At 38.9% G+C, this 27,598-nt stretch overlaps 1 protein-coding gene across 4 annotated transcripts; it reads right to left on the minus strand.

The window, feature by feature from the left end:
- On the minus strand, positions 1-27,598 carry LOC126194786 (eukaryotic translation initiation factor 3 subunit K). 4 transcript variants are annotated; one of them, XR_007538505.1, is made up of 6 exons: positions 27,441-27,598; positions 26,656-26,875; positions 11,770-11,989; positions 3,820-3,978; positions 3,516-3,606; positions 1-276 (listed from the first exon to the last, which is right to left on the minus strand). XR_007538505.1 is itself a non-coding variant. In XM_049933088.1 (5 exons), the coding sequence occupies exons 1-4, from the start codon at positions 27,491-27,493 to the stop codon at positions 3,821-3,823; spliced, it is 651 nt and encodes a 216-aa protein (XP_049789045.1). In that variant the 5' UTR covers positions 27,494-27,597; the 3' UTR covers positions 6-276; position 3,820. The 4 variants fall into 4 exon arrangements, 2 of the variants coding, with proteins under 2 accessions (XP_049789045.1, XP_049789046.1); XR_007538504.1 differs by having other exon boundaries at positions 3,516-3,611; XM_049933088.1 differs by lacking the exon at positions 3,516-3,606 and having other exon boundaries at positions 6-276; positions 27,441-27,597.

The following is a 27,598-nucleotide window of genomic DNA, read 5'->3' on the forward strand; positions in this document are numbered from 1 at the left end:
TCACAATTTCAGAGATGTTCTCATAAATACATGGAAAGGAAATTTTGTCTATTACACAACAAACACATTTCATTTTTTGTTTTTGTTTCTAATAAAAAATTGGCGAAATGAATAATCAAATAAAATCTTCTCGGTTTTCAAACTGCGTCAATTTGAATAAAATTCTCGAGCTTTCGATGGCTACCTATGCCATCATCAGGAGTAAAATTACTGTGTGCAGGGGCTGGGAAGATTTTCCGCTTATATACCCATGATTACGGCACCAATCAGAAGGGGCTGAAACAATGCAGTGTATAGATGTTGATGATTACACTTAACTAAAACATTGTTAGAACTATTATAAATCCCTAACTATTCTGCTAACACTGTTACATAACAATACTACAAAAAGGAAAGTTGCTACTCACCATATAGCAGAGATGCTGAATCGCAAATAGGCACAACAAAAAGACTGTCACAAATAAGCTTTCAACAGTATGGCCTTCATAAGAAAATACACGCACGCACGACTGCAGTCTCTGGCAACTGAAGCGACACTGCAAGCAGTGGCACCAGTGCATGATGGGAGTGGCAACTGGGTGGGGGTAAGGAGGAGGCTGGGGTGGGGAGGGGGAGGGTTAGCAGAGTAGGGGTAGGGAACAGTGAAGTGCTGCTGGGGAGCATGCAGGGACGAAGTGGAGAGAGGGTAGGCAGCTATGTACAATCGGGAGGTTAGACCATGGGCAGGAGAGAGGTGAGGGAAAGGGGTTGCGGAAAAGGAGAGAAGTAAGAAAACTGGGCACAATGTTGGAATGAGGGTTGTGTGGTGCTGGAATGGGAACAGGAACAGGGAAAGGGCTGGATGGGTGAGGACAATGACTAATGAAGGTTGAGACCAGGAGCGTTATGGGAATTTAGGATATATTGCAGGGAAAGTTCCCAACTGCACAATTCGGAAAAGCTGGTGTTGATGGGAAGGATCCATATGGCACAGGCTGCGAAGCAGTCATTGAAATGATGGTTGTCATGTTTGGCAGCATGCTCAGAAATAGGATAGTCCACTTGTTTGTTTGTTGGTGGCCATTCATACTGACAGACAGCTTGTTGGTTGTCATGCCCACCATAGAATGCAGCACAGTGGTTACAGCTGGGCTTGTAGATCACATTAACGGTTTCACAGGTAGCCCTGCCTTTAATGGGATAGGTGATGTTTGTGACCAGACTGGAGTAGGTGGTGGTGGGAGGACGTATGGGACAGATCTTGCATCTAGGTCTATTACAGGGATACGAGACATAAGGTAAGGGGTTGGGAGCAGGGGCTGTGTAGGGATAGACGAATATATTGTGTAGGTTCGGTGGACGGCGGAATACCACTGTGGGAAGGGTGGGAAGGATAGGGGGCAGGACATTTCTCATTTCAGGACACAACGATTGGTAGTCAAAACCCTGGCGGAGAATTTAATTCAGCTGCTCCAGTCCTGGGTGGCACTGAGTTACGAGGGGAATGCTCCTCTGTGGCCGGACTGTGAGACTTTGGGTGGTGGGAGACTGGAAAGATAAGACACAGGAGATTTGTTTTTGTACAAGGCTGGCAGGATAATTACAGTCTGTGGAGGCTTCTGTGAGACCCTCAGTATATTTTGGAAGGGACTGCTTGTCACTGCAGATGCGACTGCCATGGGTGGCCTGTATGGATGGGTGGCAGCCGTCAAAGTGGAGGTATTGCCTGTGGTTAGTAGGTTTGATATGGACAGAGGTACTGATGTAGCCATCTTTGAGGTGAAGGTCAACATCTAGGAAGGTGGCTTGTTGGGTTGAATAGGAGAAGGTGAAGCAAATGGCGGAAAAGCTATTGAGGTTCTGGAGGAATGTGGATAGGGTGTCCTCATCCTCAATCCAGATAGCAAAGATGTCATGAGTTAATCTGAACCAGAAATGAGAAGTAATTGTGGGTAAGGATATAGTTCATCATGGCAACTAGGAAGGAGATTGTTGGTTTGGAATCTGTTGACCATTGGGAAAAGTAGTATTCAATAGTGGTAAGGCCAGGGCATTAGGGATGTTAGTGTAAAGAGAGGTGACATCAATAGTGATGAGCAGGGCACAGAGGGGTGAAGGGACAGGAACTGTGGAGGAAATGGTTGGTATCTTTTAAATCACATCCAGTCTTTTCACTTTTCTCCTTTTCCGCAACCACTCCCCCCGATCTCTACCCTGTCCTCAGTCTTCAGCTATCCCTACCCCTCCCCACCCCAGCCTCCTCCTTACCCCCACCCAGTTGCCACTCATCACACACTGTTGCTGTTACTCGCAGTGTGGCTTCAGTTACCAGAGACTGAAGAGAGAGAGAGAGAGAGAGAGAGAGAGAGAGAGAGTGAGTGTGTGTGTGTGTGTGTGTGTGTGTGTGTGGTCCCCGCCCCCCAAGAAACGAAGGCCATACTGGCTAAGAGATTATTTGAGACAATCTTTTTGTTGCACTTATCTGCGACTCAGCATCTCCACTCTATTATGAGTAGCAACTTTCCTTTTCATAATATTGCTACATTCCATCCAGGATTCTCCACTGTTTGTTTCTAACCTTACATAATGAATTCAAAACCCAATTAGGACCAAAATCATTTAATGGTACAACGTTTACCTTCGTTTCATTTGTTGTATTATTTAGAATTTGTACTTGCCTTACTTGTATGATTAAGATTTGTATTTATTTGTATGAATTAATCACACCACCTGCATCATTATTCATGGTCATTAGTGAAACAATTAGAAATGTTATTCATCCAGGAACATTAGCAGTTTAACTAACCACAAATATAACTGCAAGGCAATTATTACTACCACTTTCAGGAAACAGTCCCTTTAAAAGTAATAAATTTAATGTATTAAAGCATGTGTACACAGACAAGAAAAAAAAATTCTTGGTTTCCCAGTTAAAAGTATACTTCTTCCCAGGATAAAGTGTCTATCCTCCAGGTAAAAGTACATTTTTTTCTGTGTTAAGTGACAAAATACTTTCCCTCAGAGCTGTAAAGACTTATCTATCCTTTGAATGGTAAAGGTTTTATACATCAGTGTAGAGCTTCCCAGCACTTTAAGATACAAAAAACAGCATGTTTTCTGAAGATCTTTGGTGGGCAGCAACATATACACTGCATATTTTTTTTATTACGAAAGTATAAATATGTCTTTGTATACAGTTAATATATGGCAGAATCCCAAACCTTGCTATGGTGGCTGGCACCTTTGATGACCAAGTTTTCACCCAACTTGATCTCAATTGCATCCTTGATGATATTCATTACTTCTATTTTGGAAAGACAAGCACTGCTTCGGCATATTTTCAAACTGCAAATGGTGCGGGTTATTAAAGTGATTCTACTACAGATGGATGCAAACCTAATACAGAATGCTAACTGCAGTGATGTGGCTCCATGATAATGCATAGAAAGTTTATGACTCGAGTTCATTTACATAGAGAGTACTGCAGATACATCAGTAGACCAGTTGAGACTTGTAAAGTTTGGAGCAAAACTTACCTGGAGGCACCTGTTGATGAGACACTTTTATTTGCTAAATACTACAAACATTTGGCAGATTCTGGTGATTTACTTTCCTTTGTATCTACAACTGCCCTAGAACAATTTTTAAACCTTGCTGTAAAATGTGATTTGGTTTACTTAAAATAACAGCACATAACTACCACTTTCAAGATCAGTAAATGAAGGAATGTGGGCTAAACTCTTAAAAGGCTTTCTTTAAATTTCTATAATTAGATCAATACAGAGCAAAATTAGAGACAAATATATTTGAAACATACAAAAACAAATTATAATATATTACACTATCTAGATGCAGCCATTATGGCAGCAGCATTCTCAAAATCAATCTTCTCAGTGATATTTTTGGTTTTAATGTTTTCATCTTGATTGGCTATGAAAATTGTGTCTTTATCTTCTTCTTTCCAGCCATATTTCTTAACCCATTGCATCAATGTTGTCTCTGAAAACATTTAAAGGTACTGGTTATAACAATGCGTAAAAAATATTGGAAGGCAAATTCATTTAAGAAAACTGTAAAATTACAGCTAAACAGTATGGTTGGTCCCCACTTTCCTCCAGGAGGTGAAATTCTATGGCTGGCAATATAGTAGGGAAAAAAAAAATCTTCACCTAGCTTCCGTACAGATAGTTCCTTTGTTGGGGAGGAAAGAAGAATAGTTCTTGGAAGAGTTATGAAGAAAGGGCAAGTTACTAAGACTCTAGGATGAGAGGGAGATCCACCTAATGTGAGAATGAGGGAGTGTGGAAGCTCCCAACATATTTCTTTTAATAGTTTGGCAGCTCTCAAACTCTAGTATGGAAGCTTTACAGAGAGAACATGGTTTGATACTGACAAACTGATAATGTTGCTTAACATGAGAACATATATCCTTTACTTAACAATATCAAAGTTTCTCAACTGGAAAAAAATGTCACTTTGAAATAACAGAAGTACAAATAATAACACTTCATTTTATTGTCCTTTATACACTTAACACAGCCTAACAATGCCTAGGTTCATACACACACACACATATTAACAGTTGAATTTATTTCACTTTCAAGTTGAAATAGCCATTGCTGCATCACCTTTTCACATTAATTTTATCAGGTTACCACTTTTCGCTGAAACCTTTCATTTATTTTTAAACAGCAATATGTTCTGCCAACTGAAATTACTGATCGACAATCCTGATGCTACATCATCTACTAATTCCATAAATAATTCTGTGCTCCTTACCACAAATAAACTACATCGTGAATTACATTTATCCTTTCAAACTCTTTAACAAATTCTTCAGATAATCCACATGTAACAATGGCTGCAAGCAAGTGCTCCTTACAAATCTCAAATGATGACTCTCCACTCTCATACAATCGACTGATGAGTAGTGTCTGGGCACTGTTGATGTTAAACAGTGAGATACCCCCACCAGAAACAGATGACCCCGGCTTCGAAAAGTTCAGAAATTAGTGATGTGTAAATAGTAGATTTACTAAGCCATAACACAAACAATAGAAGTATTCCTCTGGAGGGAACCTACAGCCCCAAAGCTCTGCCAGGCACTTTATTGTGAAAAACAGAATAATTGTGTAGACATAGATACACTTTTCAACTTTCAATACATTTACTGTAAGTGCTAGAATTCTACCTTCTGATGCCAATACATTCACACAAACTACAGAATGTTTATCTACTGTTCTTGAATACATATGAGCTGCATCTGACAATTTCCTGCAACAAAGTCGGACTCAACACGGACAGTAGGTTCTTCAATTACAAATGAAATTCATTTCAACAGCAACATCTACCCTTAAAGCATTCATCTAACATTTAAAAATGAGACTGAAGTATCTCTCTCTACAGTATTCCTATTTAACACCTCTTGTTCACATTGACATAGTTACTTAAATAACTATGTGCTTTACAAGATCAGGCAAACAACTTCACTGCAAATAAAATTGTGTGTCACCATCAAAGGATTTAATCAGAACCAAAAGTCTGGCATACCTTCTGGTCATAGTTCTGTATGAGAACTGCCACTATAAAAAATAAATTTTAATGTAGGAAAATTTTTAGATAAAAATTTTGTTCAGAATGGCAGCTGACTCAATGAATGGCAGCTGACTCAATACTATGCTAAATTCACAAGTGAATTAACACATCATACATTTTACAGTCTTTTTTATTTTTATTAAACCACAAGACATTAAAACAGAATCACTATCAACAACAAATTGCTGAAATGCTACTTTCAAGAGATAATCATCACTAAACAACTACAGAGATCTAATTATCAGGACTGTAGGTACCTGGTAAATTTGTAAAAACTATTAGAATGTTGAACCCATAAAGTGAAGAAGCCACTTAAAAATCCTTTCATTCCACTCCAGAGTACTGTTCCCCTGAGGGTTTTAACTGTATTCAATTAACATTGTGAAGAGCATGTGACTGTCATTTGAAATCCACTGCTGGATAAAATGACTCTTTTAGGTTGTGATATGCATTAATGGTCTTTAATTATTCAGATGTATCCAAGTTGCTTCTCCCTGCTTTCTAATGTCACCCATCAATTAGCCAATAGACCATCATTCTCTATTCTTATCTTATGGAACGTATGGTCGATCTACCACCCATCTGCATGGCTACATGTCTCATCCACCTCTAATTTTCATTAGTCATAATTATATCTTCCACTTCTGTGATCAAAAGAAATATATACAAATGAATGATACAACCATCTCTATCAAAATGCTGGACAATGTGCAAATCAAATTATGGAAGCTCCTGGCTACAGAGACAAGGATGCTACACTGGCCTCGAAGAGTGACTGTAAAAGACAGCAAGAAAGAAACGACATCCAAGGCTCATTTAAGGTAATAAATAAAGTAGAAAAGCTTCATAAAAAATGTCTACTTTGGTATGGGCAAGTCAAGCATTGTGAACCTAACCACATGGCAAGAACAGTACTTGATACAAAGGAAACAAAAAGAGATTCTGACACTCACCAAAGACATGGATTAGGACCCCAAAGAACAACCTGAAAACGACGAGATTGCACCCTGAAATCATGAAAATATGTTCAAAATGGCATAAAAAGACTAGAGGGCTGATCCCAAGAGACAGAAGAAATAAGGTATGGAAGAAGAACAATTCCTGTCCACTGCTCCATTTGCTATGGTTTTCATATTTAAAAACCATGTTTCACTACTATAAGTTAAAATTGAACACAGTGACTGCAAGTTTTCCTTTTCATACAAATTATATTTAACTTTGAAAACATTTCACTTATTGAAAGTACTCCAGGCTATTTTTACTATCTTGCTTTATCTACACTAAAAGCGAATGAAACCAAATAATAAAAATGAGGGTGGCTGAAGAATGTTCCACAAATAATTTTCTCTGTTAAGAGATCTGCAAACTTCTTTTAGGACTACTGAATATAATACATGTGATCTCCTTCCCTAACTTCTCTTTCACCTATCATGATGAAGTGTGACAGAAGCATATACTTTTCAGTACACTATTAGATGTTGAATTAATGCTTCCTAGTAGCAGCAATGGCCCATTTTTTTTTTTCAACAATTTTCCAGTTTTCTTGTGTATTACTATGCCCCAGGTTACTGTTTTGGCTGAATAACCATTTCCAGACACTTCCTTTTCATCACAACTCAATGTTTTACACACTTTGTCTGGTCTTACATCTTTAATGTCATTACTTTCATTATCAACTATGTTTCTAATTCACCTCTTAGATTCTCTTAACATGTACGCAAGTCTCTGAATGCTGGATTTTCCCCTCTGTTGTTAGTTACTGTGTCATCTATCACATATTAACTGATGAAATGTGTCATTTACTCAGTGTTATATTCCTGTTTTGTCTTCTTGATACTACGAGGGCAGTTCAATAAGTAATGCAACACATTTTTTTTCTCGGCTTATTTTGGTTGAAAAAACCGGAAATTTCTTGTGGAATATTTTCAAACATTCCCACTTCGTCTCGTATAGTTTCATTGACTTCCGACAGGTGGGAGCGCTGTACGGAGCTGTTAAAATGGCGTCTGTAACGGATGTGCGTAGCAAACAACGGGCAGTGATCGAGTTTCTTTTGGCGGAAAACCAGGGCATCTCAGATATTCATAGGCGCTTGCAGAATGTCTACGGTGATCTGGCAGTGGACAAAAGCACGGTGAGTCGTTGGGCAAAGCGTGTGTCATCATCGCCGCAAGGTCAAGCAAGACTGTCTGATCTCCCGCGTGCGGGCCGGACGTGCACAGCTGTGACTCCTGCAATGGCGGAGCGTGCGAACACACTCGTTCGAGATGATCGACGGATCACCATCAAACAACTCAGTGCTCAACTTGACATCTCTGTTTGTAGTGCTGTCACAATTGTTCACCAGTTGGGATATTCAAATGTTTGTTCCCGCTGGGTCCCTCGTTGTCTAACCGAACACCATAAAGAGCAAAGGAGAACCATCTGTGTGGAATTGCTTGCTCGTCATGTGGCTGAGGGTGACAATTTCTTGTCAAAGATTGTTACAGGCGATGAAACATGGGTTCATCACTTCGAACCTGAAACAAAACGGCAATCAATGGAGTGGCGCCACACCCACTCCCCTACCAAGAAAAAGTTTAAAGCCATACCCTCAGCCGGTCAAGCCATGGTTACAGTCTTCTGGGACGCTGAAGGGGTTATTCTGTTCGATGTCCTTCCTCATGGTCAAACGATCAACTCTGAAGTGTATTGTGCTACTCTTCAGAAATTGAAGAAACGACTTCAGCGTGTTCGTAGGCACAAAAATCAGAACGAACTTCTCCTTCTTCATGACAACGCAAGACCTCACACAAGTCTTCGCACCCGAGAGGAGCTCACAAAAACTTCAGTGGACTGTTCTTCCTCATGCACCCTACAGCCCCGATCTCGCACCGTCGGATTTCCATATGTTTGGCCCAATGAAGGACGCAATCCGTGGGACGCACTACTCGGATGATGAAGTTATTGATGCAGTACGACGTTGGCTCCGACATCGACCAGTGGAATGGTACCGTGCAGGCATACAGGCCCTCATTTCAAGGTGGCATAAGGCCGTAGCATTGAATGGAGATTACGTTGAAAAATAGTGTTATGTAGCTAAAAGATTGGGGAATAACCTGGTGTATTTGAATCCTGAATAAAACAACCCGTTTCAGAAAAAAAAAAGTGTTGCATTACTTATTGAACTGCCCTCGTATTATCATCAATTGTTTTCTTGCTATATGTTCCTTGTATACCTCATTGTCCGGAATACATTTAGTTTAATTCAGAAATTCTGGCAAATCTGCATTATTGTTTGATTGAGACTCTTACAATTACCTTGCTTCTTAAAAATTTTCTTTTGCTGTCGTTCTAGCATTGACACACTTTGCTATTTTAATAAATCTGTAACGCAGCAGCCCTTTGGTTTATGTCTACATAAGCTTAATTTTCTATGATGCTAGTAACTGTTACTTAATTTAATCTGCTTTACCTTCCCATTCTTAAATAAACAGTCAACGCATATTTCTTACTACTTGATGAATCTGATGCAATCTATCTTTTTTTTATACACACATCAACAGTCTATCACCAACTGATATTCTGAAGTGGTTTAGGATTGTGACAGGTACAGTTTCATCACTGTTTGATAAAATACAATCAGTCAGCCTTTAGTTCCATTTTCGTACTTGCCTAGTCTAGGAGAATGCATGAAGAACAAACATTGCTGCTATTGGCGAATTCTACTAATGCATGACCTTTGTCAGTCCTGATATGAAAGTTAAATTTCCCCACTGGAGTGCTGTTATCTAGTTTTTGTCCTACGTTCACATTAAAATTCCCTTTTCGCATCTTGCACTGAAATGTACTATCTTTTATCAGCTTCTGTAATTCTTTTTAAAGGTTTGCCATCATCTCATCTGAATGATTGCATGATAACACGTGATTCCATCAATATCTGTATCCTTTTTTAATCATCCTGTTTATAGCAAAAGCTATATTTTAATTTCCTTTGTGGTTTGTTCCAGAGTAGAACGTAAAAGCTGATTTTACACTGAGGTGACCTAACTCATGGGATACCTCCTTATATAGTGTCAAGACCTTTACCCATAGTGCAGCAACTTTATGTGGCATGTACTCAAACACGTTTGAAGTCTGCTGTAGAAATATTGAGTCATGCTGCCTCTATAGCTGTCTATAATTGTGAATGTGTTGCTGGTGTAGGATTTCGTGCACGAACTGAACTCTCGATTATGTCCCATAAATATTTGATAGAATTCATGCTTGGTAATCTGGGTCGCCAAATCATTTGTTCGAAATGTCCAGAATGTTCTTCAAACCAATAGTGAACAGCTGTAGCCTAGTGACATAGTACACTATCACCCAGTGACATGGAATTCTGCCATTCTTAAAAATTACATCGTTGTTTGGGAACAAACTCCATAAACGCCTGCAAATGGTCTCGAAGTAGTCTAACATAATTGCTTCCGGTCAACGATCAATTCAATTGGAACTGAGGTCCCAGTCATTCCAAGCAAACACACCTCACACTATTATGGAGCCACCACCAGCTTGCACAATGCCTTGTTGACAACTTAGGTCCAAGGCTTCGTGTGTTCTGCACTACATTCTAACCCTACCGTCAGCTCTTGCCAACTGAAATCTGTTGGTTGGTTGGTTAATTGGATGGGATGGGGGACCAAACAGTGAGGTCATCATTCCGCATGATCTAAGGTGGCAGAAACAACTCAGTTATGGGGAAAGGAAAATGGGTAAACATGGAGGTAAAATGGATGTCGGGGCAGCAGAAAAAGGAAAGAACAGGAGGGGTTAAGCAAATGGTGAGAGCAGGGGCGCCCATGAAATGCTATGCGCACCAGCACCGCCACCGACGCTTCCTGATCCCCATACCATAACATGATCATGACACAAGGGGTTCAACATTAGAGGAAGATGACACAAGAAGAGGAAACAAAATGGCACAAAACGCAACAAAAAAAGGGGAGGGACAACCCAGCTGCTGTGGAGGCAAAGCTCATGCTAATTGAGGGACACTAATTCCAGAGGCAAATTCAAGGACTTAAAGCTGGGATGACAAATCACTTTCACGAAGAAACCAGAGGACAGACATAACCATGCAAGGGTCATCTGCAAACATCCAGGACAAGAAAGGTGGGAGCGCTTATTTAGTGCAAAGGACAAAAAGGCAGGAGTAGTATAGCAAAATACAGATCACCACGAGCAGGGGCCTGCAACTACAAAGGGAGGTTGGCTCACTGTGGGGTAAAAAACCATGGGCCAAACTAGTATGGCCAATATGAACATGGCAGACGATGGTAAATTCCTATCGGGAGAAGCAGAGGGAAGAACGCCATATGATGGGAGTCTCCTCGATTATGCGAAGTTTATTATACACAGGGCTAGCCTCCCAAGAGTTGGCCCATGCCTGAGCAAATAGGTATTTGATGTAAAGCTGAAAATCTGCCCACGGATGTGCGACAGAGAAAGCGGAGGTGGGGGGTGGTAGGTGTCCACGTGGAAGCACAATGGGTAACACCCTGGAGCTGTCATTCCACAGATGCTACTGAGAGGGAGCTAGCCCATATATAGACTTTATCCACATATAAAGCAGGGGTGACTGATGGTCTGGCAGAGGCCACAAGTGCATTAATAGGGATGTGAATAAGGACACTTAATATGGAGCCCCATGGAATGCCATTCTCCTGGGACTGAGAATGGTGCCAACCTGAACTCACAGGTACTGCTTCTTCCCTCCTTGTTAGCAGTGGTTGTTATCGAAATACTTCGGCCCACGTATGCTTTGTCAATTTTTGCCATTCTGCAGTATTTCTTGTGCTGCATTTGGGTTATTTATATTCCTTTCGACAACAGCCACTGCTAACAAGGAGGGAAGAAGCAATGATTTGGAGAATATGTAAAGAAACACCATAAATAACGTGCACTCCAATGTTATAAACGAAACATTGTTTTTAATCTAAAACAACCAAAGATGTACAAACATATGTATCCAATTTTCAGTATAATCATGCTTGATGCTCTATGAATAAAAGTGAAACACATGTTGTGAGATTCTCTTTAAACTGAACTGCAGTAAACTCAAGACGGAAAACCAATAATAACCGATTTTAACAGCTGCTACAGAAGATGGCCATGCAAATAAATGTATTGATTTAACAAAACTTAACCAAAGGAAAAAATAATGCTTTCACTTACCATCAACACCACCAAGAAGTTGAGAAAGCATTTTCTTGTCAATTGTTTGAAATGTAATTCCAACAACATGGCAAACAAATTTTCTTATGGAGTCATTAAACCCTGTAATTCTAGATGTAATTTCTGGCTCATTCAAAACTTGATGCCAGAAGCGCTGAAAGTCACAGCATTCCAGTATATCTGCTAGACGCATTATCTCACTCAGTGGACTCTGCATAAGCTGAAATATTTTTATGCTACATTATTTGAAGGACAGCAAAATAAAAGTGTACATGAATGCACAACAATGTAATGTGGGAAAATGTACAGTTAGCATCAGAACAGTGAGCATACTTCACACCCACTGCAGCATACAAAATCCATTACTGCACCTACTAATACACTAGTGGAAAATCAAAAACAAATCCCCATATAGGCTTATGTTGTATAATTGTGTTATTAAAATTAATCGACAATTGTATCAAAGCAAAAATTAACTTGAGAAAACTGTAATATTACAACAAGACATAATGCCCATGAAGGAATGACATTTAGGAGACAAAATTTCAAGTACTGCCAACAAACATGGTATTTAAAAAAGTAAAATGCCCATTTGGGCATTGTGTGAACTGCCTTCTTTCAAACCTCCCCTCTCTTCTCATTGAGGCAAGAAATTCCTGTTCCAAATGACAAGCATAGATTTTGTACTTTTAAATGAGTGTATTTGAAGAAATTGAAATTTTACCTTTGGAAGGTAAATTAAGGGTTGAAACAATAATTAAAACATTATTCGGATGAGAAATTACACAGCAGGCAGACACACAGAAAATAAATGCTTACCAGTCAAGCTTCCTTCTTGGATCTTCCTTCATTGTGTATAAGGGAATTTGGTCAATGATACCACTTTCAATATCATATATATATACACTTTCCAATGCAATGAGCTACACACAATTACAAAGATGTTGAATGTCACCTTGAAATATTGTTTCACACTAGTCCCTCTTGTTGTCACACACAAACAAAAGATGTTCCCAATAACACAGACAAGTCACCACCATATGATGTTCCAAACATCCACATAGTACAATAGATTGATGATTGTTAGGGAACTAATCAAACTTTAAGAGCACTAGGAGCAACTTCTGAAGAGCGTCCTCAAGCACTATTCTTTCTAACCTAGCTGGCATGGCAGCAGAATGGGCTAGATCATGCATTGTATGTATCCTGTATTGCTCAGGAAAGAAGTGAGATTAAGCTTGAATATCTTGTCATTGATGAATTTAAAAGGGATCACAACCTCTGATCTGAGAAGAATGGGATAGGATACTGAGAATGTCCTTTTCAAAGGACAATTCTAATAATGATATATGTTGCTGAATGCATGACATTAGGATCTTTAGCACCCTTACAAAGATTTTCAAGATGAGTGTAGTTGAAATAAAAGTTTTGAGACAAATCAGGACAAACTACTTGCTTAAAAAGTCGAGATTCCCCCCCCCCCCCCCTCCCCCCCACACACACACGTCAATGCAATGGTCAATTCTACAACAACCAATTAAAAGAGAAAAGACTGAATGAAAGAAATTGTGATGGGCTGATCCCTAGAAGAATAACAGACAAGCCAGTGCTACAACACACTGATAGCTCTAAGCTAAGAGTTTAGGGTAGAACCTAGACAATTCATAAAATTTTAAAACATGTACCACATTTCCACATTTGTCGTCTACCAAAATGGTGGGCAGATCCTCACTTAAATGTACTATTGCCCTATCACCATAATACAATATGCACTCTGTTAAAACATGATGTGCTATAATATTTATGAGCATCACAAACAAGGCAAAAAACCCGTGTGTAAAAGGGCTATGTCCTATACAGAGATGAGTGAGAACTTCATTCCACCTGTGTGAAAAGGAGGAAAGCCACAGACGTGTTAACGGATTTCACAGTCTGCAGAATGGTATCCCTCACTTCCAGCCACTCTTCCTCCCACTGATGGGTAATGTTCTACCTCAATAGTAAGTTCACAGTCAAAGGGCATGGCATACTGTTCAGCTCTGTCACCCTACATCTCTCCTTTATTGTTTTATCAGCTTACTCATTTCCCTCCATGTCCTCATGCTCAGCAACTCAGCACAGTACCACCACCTTCCAATGTTGTTACAGTGGAAGTAGAGTATCTTGTATATCATGCATGACTTTTTCTGCTGGGTACATTTGGTGAAGGATTAGCAGTTGGCAGACATGGTGGACAGTCACACTCAAGCATACACACCAGCAGTTGCAGAGCACTACACATTGTTAAGCATACACTGCAGTGCTTTCCACAATTTTTTGATAGCGGCTGTTTAATACTGTTGTTATAAATATCGTACTTTTTCGAGTTTTCATCCATTCCGTGTCTTCCGCGATTTAAAACTTACATTCAGTGAATATCAATGGAATGTTTACAAGCTATTGTTAACATCTCCTTGCCATCGAATTGTTACGTGGTGTTTGGGCTTCATTACAGTGCTTTACATAATTTCCTGATAGCATCAGTTTAAGATTGTTGCAAGAACATATCATACTTTTTAGTTTTGATCATTTCATGTGTTCTGCTAGCTAAAGCTTTCATTCAGCAAACATCAGTTGTGTTATTCTATGTCCACCTGATACCTGGAAGTCATTTGCACAACTCAGTGAAAGATAAGTGTTTACTAATTATTACTTTGCTACAGTTCAAGTGTGTTGTAGTCCTTTTTTGTTTACTGCCAGAGTAGCTGCAAGTGTGACAAATGTGGATGTCATCGTAGGTTACTTAATGTTGAAGAAAAATGTCAGGATTAAGTGTTGGTGTTTCACTGGGCTGAATGCATTTGGGAAGCAAATTAGGTGTCAGATGAGGCTCTTCCATAGGGTTTCAGATTATATAGTCAAGATGAGAAAATCTTAGAACATGGAAGAACAATTTGTGCCCTTCAGGCAGGATTCGAAAGGCATATTTTGAATTACAGAGGTTGAAGGGGGAGCTTGTAGAGACGGTGACAAGTAATAAGCAAAAGGAGAGAACCTCAGAAATCACATTTAAAATACCTATTAGCAATAAGTTTGGCTAATAACCCGAAGTAGGAGAAGAGCCTCAACCAATTTCTGAGCTAAGTGAAAAGAAGCAGACTCTTAGGAATAACTTTAAAGCCAGGTCAGGAGAAAAGTCATATAGGAAGGAAAGATGCCTGCTGCTAGGTAGCAATCACGGGAGAGTGGTAGGCCAATTGCTACAGGGAAAGTTAGGTGTAGAATACACCAAGTAACAAGCATCATGCAGATGAGGATACATAAATCATGGCATACAAGTGAACAGAAGGGGAAAGGCTTGATCAGGTGAGCATCTTGCAGAAAGTATAAGGGTGCCACAAGCACACAAGACAAAATTCCTGTGATTCCTAGAGTCAAATGGACACACTTTTAGGTCAAGTCAGGCTACAGAGAGACAGCATTGAAAGAAATTAAAGCAGACATGACCACAATATATGCAACACAGTTTCCATAAAAATAATTTGTTTCATCAGAATATTAAGGGCATTGAACAATAAGATAGATGAGCTTCTTGTATGTCTATAAGGTGTGTGAAATTCTGAAGTGATGGATATTTTGTGCCTCTCTGAACACTACATAACTACAGAGATCGAGATGTTAAATATCAGGGATTATAGACTAGCATCATTTTCGTGTAGTGTTAACATGGAAAACGGATAATTTGCAACATATTTAGACACAAAGAAAAAAATGTTCAAATAATTAGTTTTTCTGTTGCTCAGAACCTAACAGCATGAGATTATCAGTTGTTACTGCCAGAATACTGTTTTTGTTAATTATAGCAGTCTACAGACACCCTCTCAAAAACTGTCAGCTATTTATGAGAAATCTAGATGGATTGTTGAGATATTTGTCAGACAAGAAGAAACAGTTAATAATTTGTGGAGATTAAATGTAGATTTCTTAAAAGATACAGACAGGAAAAATGAACTATAATCATTATTTGGGTGTTTCAATCTAATTTCAATAGCCAGTTTTCCAAATCAAGTGCAGCAAGATAGTTGGACAGACAGTGCTCAGGCTGCACAATTAATGTGTACCCAATTGTTAATGGCTCATCTGATCATGATGCACAATTAATGGAAATAATACGGCACATAACAGCTCTGAGGCAGTTTCATACAAAAGTATTGAGGCTTATTAAAGAGAACAGGATTCAATGTTTTAATGTTAAGTTAAAAGTGGTGGTATGGGATGAGGTATGTATAGAAGGAGATGCTATGTCAAATTCAATTTATTCCATGGTAAATTTGTGTCAATGTTTAATAGTTGCTTTCCTAAGAACTTATTCAGAATATCCATAAAAATTGTAATAGTTTAAGGAAAATCATTAAAACGTCCAGAAGTATGCACCTCATGATAGAAAAAATGTTAAGATATAAGAAGATTAAAACTTTATGGGATATTGTTAAACAGGGGACGGACAGCCAGGCAGTGTACAAGATTCATAACAATTCAACTAAATGACAATGTTGTCACTGATACATCACAAGTTGTGAATCACTTAATAAATGTAGTAGCAAAAATAGGATTAAATGGTTCAGTCATAGAGGCAAGAGAATATATTAAAAAGTCATTCCACATAACTTTGACCAACTAGAAGTAGCACCAGCATCTGTTGCTGACATTAATAGAAATATAAAATTTCTAAAAAAAACAGAAGCTCATGTGGTGTTGATAGAATTTCAAACATAATTCTGGAAAGTTTTTCCAGCTTATTAAGTGATGTCCTTAGTGATGTACGGTAATGTATCACTGGCACAGGGAATTTTTCCGTACAGGTAAGATTTTCAACTGTTAAATCTCTTGACAGATGTCAAGACAGACTTAAAGACTTATCGTCCAATAACCTTACTGAGATCATTTTCCAAAATATTCAGAAAAGTAATGTACACAAGAGTAGTCGCACACCTGAGTACAAACAATTTACTTAGCATATCACAGTTTGGGTCCCGGAAGATTTGCTCGATTGAAAAAGCCTTAAATATTAAAATATTGCCAGTTGGTATTTTAGTGATCTTTCCAAGGTGTATGATTGCATAGATCACGTCATTCTATTAGAAAACTTTAACTTTTAAGGAACTGACAGTTTTGTGCACATCTGGTTCAAATCAAACTTAACAAACAGAATACAAAAAGTCATGCTGAAGAATTCAAATACTGAAGGGGTAAAAAATTTTAGAGACTGAGGAGAGATCACAAAGGGAGTCACACAGGGTTCAGTTTGGGGTCAGTTCTATTTCTCATACGTGTGAATAACCTACTTAATATTCAACAAGTAGAATTGGTAGTTTTTGCAGACAATACTAGTGTTGCGATAAATCCCACTAGAGAGAAAGCAATGGAAGAATGATATTTTTCCAAATAATTATTTGTAATGATATTTTTCAAAGAATTATAAAGTGGTTCTCAGAAAGTAGACTCTCCCTAAATTTTGGTGCTTCTCAAACAATTAAGTTCAGCTATTTTTGCTCTTTGTATAATTTCTAATCTTTGAAACAAACAAGTTAACCTCCTGACATATTTTGTATTTTCCCACTCAGTCTACATCTACATTTATACTCCGCAAGCCACCCAACGGTGTGTGGGGTAGGGCACTTTACGTGCCACTGTCATTACCTCCCTTTCCTGTTCCAGTCGCGTGTGGTTCGCAGGAAGAATTACCGCCGGAAAGCCTCCGTGGGCGCTCGAATCTATCTAACTTTACATTCGTGATCTCCTCGGGAGGTATAAGTAGGGGGAAGCAATATACTCGATACCTCATCCAGAAATGCACCCTCTCGAAACCTGGACAGCAAGCTACACCGCGATGCAGAGCGCCTCTCTTGCAGAGTCTGCCACTTGAGTTTGCTAACATCTCCGTAACGCTATCATGCTTACCAAATAACCCTGTGACGAAACGCGCCACTCTTCTTTGGATCTTCTCTATCTCATCTGTCAACCCGACCTGGTACGGATCCCACACTGATGAGCAATACTAAAGTATAGGTCGAACGAATGTTTTGTAAGCCACCTCCTTTGTTGATGGACTACATTTTCTAAGGACTCTCCCAATGAATCTCAACCTGGCACCTGCCTTACCAACAATTAATTTTATATGATCATTCCACTTCAAATCGTTCCACACGCATACTCCCTGATATTTTAAAGAAGTAACTGCTACCAGTGTTTGTTCCGCTATCATATAATCATACAATAAAGGATCCTTCTCTCTATGTATTCACAATACATTACATTTGTCTATGTTAAGGGTCAGTTGCCACTCCCTGCACCAAGCGCCTATCCGCTGCAGATCTTCCTGCATTTCGCTGCAATTTTCTAATGCTGCAACTTCTCTGTATACTACAGCATCATCCGCGAAAAGCCGCATGGAACTTCTGACACTATCTACTAGGTCATTTATATATATTGTGAAAAGCAATGGTCCCATAACGCTCCCCTGTGGCATGCCAGAGGTTACTTTAATATGTAGACGTCTCTCCATTGAGAACAACATGCTGTGCTCTGTTTGCTAAAAACTCTTCAATCCAGCCACACGGCTGGTCTGATATTCCGTAGGCTCTTACTTTGTCTATCAGGCGACAGTGCGAAACTGTATCGAACGTCTTCCAGACGTCAAGGAAAATAGCATCTACCTGGGAGCCTGTATCTAATATTTTCTGGGTCTCATGAACAAATAAAGCAAGTTGGGTCTCACACTATCGCTGTTTCCGGAATCCATGTTAATTCATACAGAGTAGATTCTGGATTTCCAGAAATGACATGATACGCGAGCAAAAAACATGTTCTAAAATTCTACAACAGATTGATGTCAGAGATATAGGTCTATAGTTTTGCGTATCTGCTCGGCGACCCTTCTTGAAAACTGGGACTACCTGTGCTCTTTTCCAATCATTTGGAACCTTCCGTTCCTCTACAGACTTGCTGTACACGGCTGTTAGAAGGGGGGCAAGTAATGCCTTATGGAATAATTTTTTGAGTAGCCCATCACTTAGGAAGAAAGTATTGATTGAACAAAAGGGAACAGTAAGAACAATATGTGGTGTTCACCCAGATATGCAATGGAGGTACCTCTTCAAGGAGCTAGGTATTTTAACTGTGACATCACAATACAAACATACAGGGTGTTCAGAAATTCCTGTTACGAATTTCTAGACACTTGTATAGTTGAGTGAATACATAATATTTTGGATAGGAACCGATGCCTGGAAATTTACAGTTTCCGTGCTAAAACTATTTGAAAACATGTTGGTAATGCGACCACTTCCGTTCCTCTACAGACTTGCTGTACACGGCTGTTAGAAGGGGGGCAAGTAATGCCTTATGGAATAATTTTTTGAGTAGCCCATCACTTAGGAAGAAAGTATTGATTGAACAAAAGGGAACAGTAAGAACAATATGTGGTGTTCACCCAGATATGCAATGGAGGTACCTCTTCAAGGAGCTAGGTATTTTAACTGTGACATCACAAAACAAATATACAGGGTGTTCAGAAATTCCTGTTACGAATTTCTAGACACTTGTATAGTTGAGTGAATACATAATATTTTGGATAGGAACCGATGCCTGGAAATTTACAGTTTCCGTGCTAAAACTATTTGAAAACATGTTGGTAATGTGACCACTTTTACAAGAAATTGATTAGGCGAGACACAGCACATCACTTGTTTTACAATTCCTCTCATTAATAACCAAAGAACAAAAAGTAAACTTGATACATTTTCACAAATACTGCTGTTTACAGTGACATCTCCTTGGAACACCACAGTCACACCTGTTGTTGGCTCGAAGGTGTCCTTTCACAAACCCATTTCATAATAGTGGTGAAAAGGGTATGCAATGGAGTCAGATGTTGTGGATAATGATCTTGACAAAGGTGATGAGCAGCTCTTTGAGTACCATGAGTTTCACCATGTCTTTGTGCTCTGTAAATGTGTACTCAGTTATATTGCTCTAACACTCACAGACAGTTGAATGAGGCTTGAAGCAGGTCAGAGAGACAGGATAGATATCAAATGATGTCAGCCGATCTGATGTAAGCATGCCCCCACCATGACTACCCTGTTGCACACCCACCTACCTACCTAGCAAACTTGTTTTCAAACAGCTGCAGCACGGAAATGGTTCCAATTCAGATTATCTACTCACTCCCCCTACATGTCCTAGAAGTTTGTAATGGGAATTTCCAAACACCCTTTATGCTAACAAAATTTGCTATAAATAACCATCACTATTTGAGAACAATGATGACATCCATACCTACACCACTAGAGGGGAAAAAATTACCTTTATTACCTGTCAGTGGCTCAGAAAAAGATTTCAACAGGCAGATAGCAAAACAAGTCTTAAATCTAACTTAAAACCATTTCTCCTGGAGAACTCTTTCTATTCCACTGACAAATTTGTTTAAAAATATGTAGCACATTTAAAAAAATAGATAAATAAAATAATAAAAAACAATTACTTTTGAAGTGTAGTTGCATGAATGAGACTTTAAAAAAAGTGTTCTTTAATGTTAACACTAATCTCGTAAATATATCCTGTAAACTAGCTCATCCCACATCATCTCAATAAAATAATCATTCAAATGACATACAGAACATGTAACTAACTCAACTAAGGGTCTGTAAACCACTGATAAGGTAAGAAACTTGGCCTCTTGTTCGTGTCGCATGTGTTCCAGTGCCTTCAGAATTATGTACTGCTGAGTATGATAGATGGTAAACATACCTAGTAGACTGATTCTGAAGAGAGAATTGGGGAAAATATAAGGCAACCAAGGAATTGTCACTGTTCTGAGTTATCTGTATATACAATCAATCTTAAAACTGTGGTGCTCATCCAAAACTTCATTGTAAAACAAAGAAGCCAAGGTGGTGATGTACTCCATTAGTGGTGTGAAAAGTTAACATTCACCACACCTATATCTAAAAGGTACCCCTCTGCTGAAATCCCAAATCGCCTCATTGCTGAAAAATTGCTCCATGCATGATCGAACAACATTATGGTATGCATGTTTCTGGGGTACAAAATACATTTTGTACAACTGTCACATCGAGAGTAGTGCTATCTGATTGGGTAGTGGTGGCTTGCCAGCTTTGAAGCTGGAAATGGGTCTCGATCTGAATGCACCTCTGGCCAACCTAATGCTCTCGCGATAACAGGTCTAGCAGATTCGTGTCTAGCAGGCTCATACAACATACATCCATAACTGAGCTGGAACTGAACAAAAGCTCTATAAAACTGGAGCAAACACACTCAGTCTCCTCCTCACACCCAATGTGATACATAATTTTAAATGTTGTTGCCTCTGTACTGACTTTTCAAGTCCCTCAGAAATCAGTCACACTAAATACTTCACTTGCTTGTACTTTTCAGACACCAGAGGTCTATCGTCAGTTAGAATAATGTTCAACACACAATGAGTCAGTATTTTATATTGTTGCTGATATCTTACACCAGTAATTACCACTCCTGGAGGACACTGCATTTTGAAAAGACAAATACTCTACAAAGAATCAGATCTCATCAATAACCACAACTTGCTCAAATCTCCCTAAATTTCCAGCTTTAACTGCATCATCTTCATGAACAAAATGATGAGTTTACCACATTTCCTGCATCACAGACTGAAAATTGCAGTTGATGTCAGCTTCACACAATATCCAAACTCAGCAGCATGTCTAGCAGCTGGGATTCACTACACAAACACAATATTTCTTTGCCCACTCATCAACCACACGTCACTCCTATGGGCAACATTGTAAACCAGCTCACTGGGCAATTTCAGACCCAGTGCTGTTTCAAGCTGGGATGAAGAGCATCTGCGACCATTAGTGCCAACAGTGTGATTCTTCAGGACTATCCAAAGTCTCCCTTATACTCAGACCATGACTTCCCTGCTAACTGCACCTCCCTAGATTGTCTACAACATATGACACTTCAAAAAAACATTCACTGTTTTATGCGAATCAAATTCAGTATGTGCAAAATGTTTTCATAATCAGTGTGTGGTTCATTCCGATTGCTGAAAAGCTAAACTGGGCACAATATTAAATATCATACAAACAAAACATACAATTTACAAACAGGTATCTCAATTTTTGATATAATTGATTGTCATTCAGTGCCATCAGGAAATCGTTGAAAGTATTACAATAGCCCCTGTTGGGATATGCTCTAACTATGTGATGAACTGTTTGCCTGGCTGCTCCACAACTGCATTTTGGAGATAGAGCCTTACCTAATCTATGAAGAGGGGCCATGCTTCTGTCAGGATTGGTGCATATCCTGTTAAATATTGTCCATGTGCTTTGCGAATGGTAAAAGGCAGGGGGGTTTCTTCCCCATACAGGGCAAGTTCTAGCAATGTGAAGGGTAAGCCACTGTCCAGTCTCATTCCCATGAGTCTATAGTTGAGCTGAGACATGCTGTTCCATGGCTGTTTACATGGATGGTTTACTTTATTGATGTAGATTTCTCTCAGCCAGTTCCTTCCAAGGAAAACTGCATCTTGATGGATAGGTAGTTGCAGGTTGCTTTATACGTGTTAAAACTCACAGAGTGAAGAAGCTCCCTGTTGAAGTCCATGGGACAGAATGTGGCTCAATATGGACAGCCATTTGATGAAGGTTGATCTTCGTACACAAATGACAATTCTCTGTGTTGTTCAGTTGTAAGCAAAGAGTTTGTGTCTATGTGTGTGGATGGGTGGTGAGTGGGAGGGGGCATCTGAGCATGTATGCACTATTTTCCAGAGCAGAGTAGACTAGTCCAAATGCTTCAGTGCACAGAGTTTCAGCAGCAGAGCCCCAGGTTGTTCCACACAGCTAAGACAGTGCCTGGTCCAATGTAACCACTAGATATTTTCGGTGCTGAATGTGGTGAAAAAGTCTGTCTCCAAAATAGACCTGGAGCTGTCTATTCACTAGTATTTTGCACAAATGAAAGCAAACTGACTGTCTTAGTGGGGGTTTGTCATCAGTCTCCATCTCCGAAAATATGTTCCCATTATTGCCAGATAATATGTTAAGATGTTTCAGTTTCTTCAAAAGAATACCATGTCTCCATACTATGACATAAGCTGCTGAGATATCTATATTCAGTTGACATTTTTAAATTCTTTTGAAAGCCTGCTTGTATGTAGGTCATGAGTGACATTATCTGGCATGTACAGCATCTTTCTGGGTCAAAACCAGCTTGTTCATTTGCAATTTTCTCATGTATTATAGACAAGATTATTTTGTAGACAACTCTTCCAAAAAGCATGTATATTGAGCTTAAAGGGGCTATTGGGCAGTAGCTTTTTCAGCTTTTTGCTTGGTTTTCCTGGCTCTGGCTAGCGATGAGGTTAGATTGTTCAGTGCGTTTGGGATTTTAACTATCATCACAGTATCAACAAAGAACTCTGCTAGCCTTTTTTTAAAATGTGGAATTCAGAATGAATTCCAGTAGGCTCTGGTACCTTTCCCCCTTTCACTTCGAGTGCCATTGTTATTTCCTTGTCAATTCTTAAGAATTCTCGATTGTTTCTCTTCACAATGCATTCTGATGCATCAAAATTAACATCTAAATTAAGATCTAGGGTTATGATGAATGGTTCTTTCATTACTTATGGGATACCCCCAAACTTCAGCAAATTCGACTTAGTGATGAACACAAAAAGAACAAAGCAGCGCAAGTATCCAAGAAGTAAATGTTATTGAGTCAAATGCAAAAATACTCCAAACTTCACAAATGACTTTTTTCATGATATGTGATCCGCTATGGTTGCGGCAAAAATCCCACAATACATACTTCCAGAGCTGAACATCATGTGTTCCTATAAAAATACTATGGGCAACAGACTCCTGATGAGTCAGCATTGAGAAAAAATTATTTTTCCAAACAGGACACACTCAAAAATGTGCAATGCTATTAAATAGCCATCATAAGGATAGCAGATAATGAAATGACAGATGTATGAGGATGTTTCACTGGCAATCGAACGGTTGGCATACTTGACAGAACAACCCTCACAAGCTGTTACTGATTTCCTCACAAATCATTCAACAGTACCTCTTTTGAGAATGGCAGTTTTAAAGCACTGTGACTGAGGGAATTCAAATAAGAAAAGTTCTCATCATGTATTCGGATGTTGCAGCCTACATTTTGAAGGCGGCAAGTGCCCTGTGCGTATTGCATCTACATGTAATCCACTTCATCTTTCTATCCATGCACTACAACATATCACCAAAGAACTACACAGCACCTACCCAAAAGTAAATAAAATAATTTCATACATCAGGGAAGTTCAGAATTGTGTTGCTCTACAGAGAACTGCTGCTGAACATAGCACTGCCGCATGAGCCTGCCCTAATGAGGTGGTATAAATGGACTGAAGATGTTTATTTTTATAATGAAGATTTTCCAGCCATGAAACCTATGATTAATTTATTTCCAAAAGAATGTTCAGTTTCATTATAATAACAGAAAATGCTTTCACTGACTTATAAAATCAGCAATGTTCTGGCACGTATCCACATTAACTTTGGCTTCCTTCTCAGCAGCATTGTGGAATTAAGAGTACCAGGTTGCCTTTACAGAAATTGTTAAAATTGTTGAGAAAGTTAATTACAAGCTGACTGATGTTAGAGATGATATTGGACAGAGCATAGTGAATAGGTTTGACACAAAATCCAGACTACTTGGATTGTGGTACCATCTCCAGCCGACACCTCTGCAGGAATAAAAGACAAGCAACTAGTTGCAAAAAATTGTGGTTTTCACATAATCTTGACCACAGTTTCAACTTGTTTAAACCCATCCTCTTCAGAAGGACAAACAAACTTTACATTAGCAATTCATTTGATAAAAATTGTTTCCACAGGACATATCAGCAACGGTTTGTTAGTCATGTAGAAAAATTAAGGGCGCTTGAATCCAGGGCTTGTCACATCAGTAAAACCACTCATTTAAAATAACATACCATGTTAGTAGCTACAAGCTGGCAATTGAGCAATGTATAATTACATTCCTAATGTGCTTTCTGTGCCTCTAGTATGTTTAAGTGAATATTGTTTTGGAGAGTAAATATAAAATGCTCCTTACTGTTATTGAGTGACGCCCCACAAAAAGTCTACGATTTGCATGAAATATTTGATAGCAATGGAGGCAGACAACTCACTTTTACATAATGAGAGTTGTGTTACACTTATATGCAAGACAAGAACATAGCTCAAAATTAATTCCATAGCCAGCAGCCCAATCACAATACCTCACTATGCTGTTTAATGTTGTTGTTATTAATACCATCTTTTCCTTTTAGAAGCAATTATTCATGTGTTTTTCATCAGGGAGTCATGTGTTCATTAATCCACAATGAGTAACTGGTGTAATTAGTTTTACTGTTGTCATACAGTTGCTTATGGTAGACGTATGCGATAAAGTCTGTGTGAATATCTATCAGTGTGTTCTCTATAGGAACACAGGTGCACAGCACATTTTGAGGTCTGCATATGGATTTGTGGAGCACTTGACACTGATACAAAGTGATATTTAAGCTATTCAGTTACATTTAAACTAACAAAACTGCTGTCCATAGTGGAAGCAAGTTACTAACACCAATCGGCACAGTCCCCGATTCAGCTCAGTTGCAGCCTTGGCAGTCTGTGTGTCTCACGTCATAACGACAATATTATACCTTTGATTTTCTTCACTGCAATGTTTCCTGCATTCTGCTGTACATTAACTTGACTACTGGCCTCTTGACAGATGAACATTTTTAATACAACTGGACAAAGAATGTTGAGTTGTCACTGGCTATCGCTTAAAGTTATGAAATAAATGTGAGAATATAATTTTCTTATATAGTTTTGTCTACAATTCAACTACATTTTAACTGAAACAAGATCTTTACATGTTTTACTTTAATTTTTTATATACAGATACCTCACTGAATATGTGGCTGTAACACCATGAAATTAGTTAGTTCATAAGAAAATATTTATAATTCAGCTGAAGCATCATTTACCATTATGATACACTACAACTGTGGATGCCCAAAGTACACAATTTTCAGCAATATTAGTGATGCTCAGTTGCCACTGAAACTCTCGCCAGCATTTATCACTTAGCAAACCCAATGTAGCATTTCATGCCTTCCCCATATCAGGAGTGGTGAAAATAGTGGTGTAGTGTACACATTACTACCAGGATCATTTATATTGTCCAGCTGACCAAAGGAATAGGTCAGAGAATTAGTATTCCACTCACACAGTTCATTCCTGCCCCCCTCCTTACGAGTGCGTGCGTACTGGAAACCTACCACTGAGGCTGTTCTACAGAAATTAAGTTAGAGAATTCCGAACATTGACAGTGCCTGCTCTGTACATACGCCTATGTGAAACAATTATGTTCTTAAAAATAAACTGCACAGCTTTGCTGGACAAAAAATTTACACAATTACAGCACTAGGTGCAAAGGTAACTACCGCATGTATACAAATACAATTAGCCTACGTGACAAGGATTCTGAAATATTTATCCAGATGTACATTTTATAACAAACTTCCATGCAGAATTTAAAAGTACTTGACAGTAAAACAAAATTTAAGATGCCACATGGTCTCTGCTATTGTTAGTGTGATGGAGTTCCTAGATGCAAGTATACAAAATCCGTATGTAAGAGATTCTTCTATAAATGCCATGTAAAATCACAAAGATGCACTGGCCATTGTATGTATGTAGAACTATATATCTTCCTTTAACTCTGACAAACTGTTTTGTGCATGTGTGTGTGTGCTTTCTGAAAATATGTAACTTAAGTCTCACTAACCACACAACTTACCTGTTTACTATTGAGGAGGCACTTGCAAAGGATAAAATCTGTATGAGGGAAATTAGTTAGTGCCTTCAATAGAATTTGGCAAGTGATATCTGGATTGTACATAAATGGATTCAGCTGATACAATTTCAAGACTGCCAGATTCGCCTCCAGGTCGTAGGCATTTTCACGAGACTGAATTTCTACGTATCTCTCCAGAGTAGGAAGATTTTCTGGGTTGTACCTGAAAAGAAGTTACTATATGTAACATGTCTGACACACACACACACACACACACACTGTCTGTTAAAAACCAGTTTCCCCAAATAGGACGGCGAACAGAGGACAGAAGGTGAAGGGAGTTTACAAAACAGTTTGATGATGGTAGTGGTTTCATGCACAAACCACCTTCAACATTCATCGTACAATATCAACATCCTGTCTCTGTGAAGAGTGTCGGAAAAAATCCCGTTCACAGATGACTAAATATTCTGGATTTGGTAGGTGGGTGTGTTGAGCAGCTTCAGCACATACGAAGTTTTAAGCAATTGTTTGTGTTAAGAAAAAAAACGTGACTACTGGAATAGTGCGGCTAATTTTACGTGCACTCATATCTACATGACTTAGAACACACAACACAGGTAAAGAAACGAATATCCTCGCACTCCCAACACAATGCACTAAAATATGCTATCGAACACACAGATTCCAAGCTTTGCATTCAATATGGTCTATATCGAAAGCAAACAAAGATTCTGTAAAGGAAATTTATAAATCATTAAAATTACATCAATAAAAAAATTGCTTACCTGTCAACGCCCTTTAACATATCTCCCACCGTTTGCCTCATAGCCTCTGCCATTTTTCAATTCTGTCAAAATTCCTACAATATTTCGACACACGCGCTCAGCGCTGATCACTAAAACCAAAACATACAGTCGTGAAGAGGAGCAACAACAACCTAGAG

This window comes from Schistocerca nitens, chromosome 7 (assembly GCF_023898315.1).
Source record: "Schistocerca nitens isolate TAMUIC-IGC-003100 chromosome 7, iqSchNite1.1, whole genome shotgun sequence".
Taxonomy (NCBI): domain Eukaryota; kingdom Metazoa; phylum Arthropoda; class Insecta; order Orthoptera; family Acrididae; genus Schistocerca; species Schistocerca nitens.